Here is a 1,389-nt window from a genome sequence, read left to right on the forward strand (position 1 = left end):
CTCTCTCTCTCTCTCTCTCTCTCTCTCTCTCTCTCTCTCTCTCTCTCTCTCCAGAGACCCTTTCTAATTTTTAAAAAATTGAAAAAATAAATAAATAAAACGTTAGAAAAAAGATCATTGTAAACTACGTCTTCAACACTTTGATTTTCTCCTAACCTGAGCATGTGACTATTTATTTCCCATTGTAATCATTAAAATACGATGAGCAATTAATGCATTCATCTAAACAAACGTTCTCTTCTGGTTCACCTCTAACGAGCATGCCCTACCTTTGGAACCCCATACAGTCAAGCTCAGTTGGAATAATTGTTTATAGAATTCATAAGACTTAATTAATAATAGGAAAGAAAAACGTGCAGGCATGCAACTACCATTAGTAAATATATTTCCTTGTCAGCAATCAATTTAATAATACTAGCTTTAATAAATAAATTTTAATTTTTAATCAAATGGCGTCGTTAGCAAGATATTTAAAGACCTGCTTTCAAAAAATACTTGACATGTTTTGAAACTCAAATTTTTTAACGGCAAATTTCCCAAAACTAGGTACTGAACAGATAAAATTTGTAATTCTAAGATAGGAAACTGGCAAAATTCGTATTAAGTGCCTTTTCTTAGTACTCAACTTCAGATCGAGCTGAGCTTCGAACCCCAAAACCATCAATCTCATAAACTCAAAAATTATTTTGGTTCACAAATAATATTTCATTTTGATCCCCAAAACCTGCATTCTCACAATTACAACAACAAAAGTATTTATGTTCACAAATAATTACATTTATTTTGATCCCCCGAGCCTCCAAGCTCACAAATACAAAAATTATGTTTGTTCACAAATAATATTATTGTTTGATCCTCAAACCCGCAACCTCATAATAACCAAAATCGTAATAATTTATTTGTCCACAAATATTATTATTTATTTTTCAAAAAGGCAGAAAAATCTGACTAAAGCTCAATTATTCACTGCTCTCTCCAAGGAAGAAAAGAATAGAAAAAGAGTTGGCAAGCTGGGTGGCAAAAATGATGACAGGGGAATGCAGGTAGGTGGAGACATCTCGCCTGGACTAGAGTAGACAGTTCAGTAGAGAACTGGGGATCTTTTCTGGCAAACATATAATATCTTCCTATTCTCCCCTCCTTCTTTTCTATCAAACATCTATCGACCTTATCTTCCCACCTTCTTTCCTATCAAACACCTAGCCTGGACTAGAGTAGAGAGTAGAGATCTGGGGATCTTTTCTGGCAACAGAGATCTATCGACTTTATTTCCCCTCCTTTTTTCCAATCAAACATCTGTTATCTTTATATCGCCTCCGTCTTTCTAATCACGCCCTCCTTCTTTCTTGTCAAACATCTATCGCACTTATCTCTCCTCCTCCTTTCCTA

At 34.6% G+C, this 1,389-nt stretch overlaps 1 protein-coding gene across 1 annotated transcript in view; it reads left to right on the forward strand.

The window, feature by feature from the left end:
- LOC101850502 (G-protein coupled receptor GRL101-like) overlaps positions 1–1,076 on the forward strand; it is a 19,679-nt gene extending 18,603 nt beyond the window's left edge. The window contains exon 7 of the mRNA XM_035971571.1: positions 981–1,076. Coding sequence (XP_035827464.1) covers positions 981–1,076 — 96 coding nt within the window. The remainder of the gene's footprint in view (positions 1–980) is intronic.
- The last annotated feature ends 313 nt before the right edge of the window (positions 1,077–1,389 follow it).

Source organism: Aplysia californica, unplaced genomic scaffold (assembly GCF_000002075.1).
Source record: "Aplysia californica isolate F4 #8 unplaced genomic scaffold, AplCal3.0 scaffold00464, whole genome shotgun sequence".
Classification (NCBI taxonomy): domain Eukaryota; kingdom Metazoa; phylum Mollusca; class Gastropoda; order Aplysiida; family Aplysiidae; genus Aplysia; species Aplysia californica.